The sequence below is a fragment of the Aplysia californica genome, unplaced genomic scaffold (genome assembly GCF_000002075.1).
Source record: "Aplysia californica isolate F4 #8 unplaced genomic scaffold, AplCal3.0 scaffold00413, whole genome shotgun sequence".
NCBI classification, from domain to species: Eukaryota; Metazoa; Mollusca; class Gastropoda; order Aplysiida; family Aplysiidae; genus Aplysia; species Aplysia californica.
The window spans coordinates 687,448-689,472 of NW_004797683.1; the positions used below are offsets into that span (position 1 = coordinate 687,448).

General features: G+C 37.3%; 1 protein-coding gene across 1 annotated transcript in view; it reads right to left on the minus strand.

Annotated features, from left to right (window-relative positions):
• LOC106012552 (E3 ubiquitin-protein ligase SMURF2) overlaps positions 1–140 on the minus strand; it is a gene marked incomplete at both ends in the record, with an annotated part of 60,117 nt that extends 59,977 nt beyond the window's left edge. Inside the window, 1 exon segment of the mRNA XM_013085853.2 lies at positions 102–140. Coding sequence (XP_012941307.2) covers positions 102–140 — 39 coding nt within the window.
• Positions 141–2,025: the final 1,885 nt, after the last annotated feature.

Below are 2,025 nucleotides of genomic sequence, written 5' to 3' on the forward strand. Positions count from 1 at the left end.
TAACAATAAAAATAATTTTTTTTAAAATAATATCTTTATTGTTAGTATTATCATTATTATTTTTATCATAATTAAACATTACTATGGTCATAAATACTCACGGAAGAAGTCCTTCTTGGCAATATTCTTCGCGCATAGCACTGTGAAAGAAACGAGAAGAAATTCTTATAAGAACGGCTGGACATGCATGTATCAATCAGAAATATTGCTTGAAGATGAAAAAATCCGCTATTAAGTAAAATAAAATAAAAATGAAATGAAATGAAATAAAATAAAATAAAATAAAATATTTATTCAAATCAAATTACACTAAATTCAAATCCAAATCAAATCATATCAAATTCAGATGGAATCAAATCAAATTTCAATCTAATCAAACCAAACAAGAACAAAACATGATGAGCACAACACACGACGTGGGAAATCACTCAGCGGGCCATACAACAACAGGAACAAAACAAAACCTCCCAAAAAGAAGGAGAAAAAAAAATCCCTTTAAAAAACTAAGACAAGCTATAAAGAAGATCGTTTTTTTTTTTGTTGTTTCGTCTGGCGAGAATCGAGTATGTGCATTATCTGCATCACGCGCACTTTTGGGAGTGAGACACTTTTCCCTTCTTTCTTTCTTTTACTTTTCCCTTTCTTTTCTTTCCTCTTTTTTGAGGGGGGGGGGGGGAGATATCTCCTGCTGTTGCATGCATGCATGTTTACGCCCGTCTTTACGAGCATGCCAAACAGACGTGAGATCTCCATTCGGAAATCTCATTCTGGGGAAACACGAGCGATTGTAGAACGGGAGTAGGCCTATAAAACGTTAAGAATAGAAAATGATGTAGGGTGTTCAGATTCGTTATGAGGGTCTGGTAGAAGGTAAACCGAATGCATCAAAGACCAGAAAGAGCAGACACTTTGAAAAGTCATCAGCATGTTGGAGTGAAGAGTGAAACAGTGTGCATACAAAACGTACACACAAAAAGCAACCGCAAAATTTTAGTTTTAGAAAGAGTTTTGCGGCACTTGCAACACAATTAGATCGTATACGTGCAACAGAATAGAGGAACTACAAGACAGTAACATATACAGATGTACAGAAAAGTGGGAAGACATAGAAAAACATCAAAATGCTAGCCAAGAATTTGGAAAAAGGTGTAAAGTGTTTGTAAGAGGTCTATACCCTGATCCAGGGTGAGAAAGGCAAGGATGATGATGATGATGAACATGCAAAGAAAAGAAGTAGGCGAGATAAGGACGATGGATATTCGATAGGAAAGAAAGAGCAAACTACACGAGAGCAGCTGCCAACCACCCACCACCAACCGAACAAAAGAGCACACGTAACAGACAGTGGTGGTAGACACTGTCCAGAAATGTGGCTGTTAAGGGCGCGTGATCAAGACAACAGATATACATAAGTTAGCCAGAAACTCGATTCCCAATCTTGAGTATGGAAAAATACAACGAAATAACACTAAGACTTATTTAGTGCAGGTGGAAAATGAAACAGAATATAAAGAAATAAAGCAGAGAGTTTCTAGTTTTAGTAACAGTTTTACGGCACTTGAAACACAAAAAGGTCCTATAAGTGCCAAAGACTAAAGGTATTACAAGAAAGTAATAATCAAAAAAAGGGGGAAGGAGAGATATGGATATTTGATAGGAAAGAAGGAGCAAACCACACTAGAGCACCCACAAACCACCCACAAAAAGGAGAGAAGATGGACCTATCCAAAAAAAACGCCGCAAACCACAACCCACAACCAAACTAAGATTGGAGGGCAAACAATTAATTCTTCATTTGATACCCACGACAGCATATTCAGTGCATTTCTAATAAATTTGTAGCGTAAAATTCTTTTTTCCGTTTTAAAAAAGGGCCAAAAAACTAACCAACAATGTACTTACACGCACGGTCTCTATAACGATAAGAAGGAACGGAAGCTGAGACAGAGAAAGCAAGACTGACAGGCAGGCAGACAGACAGACAGACAGACAGACAGACAGACAGACAGACAGACAGACAGACAG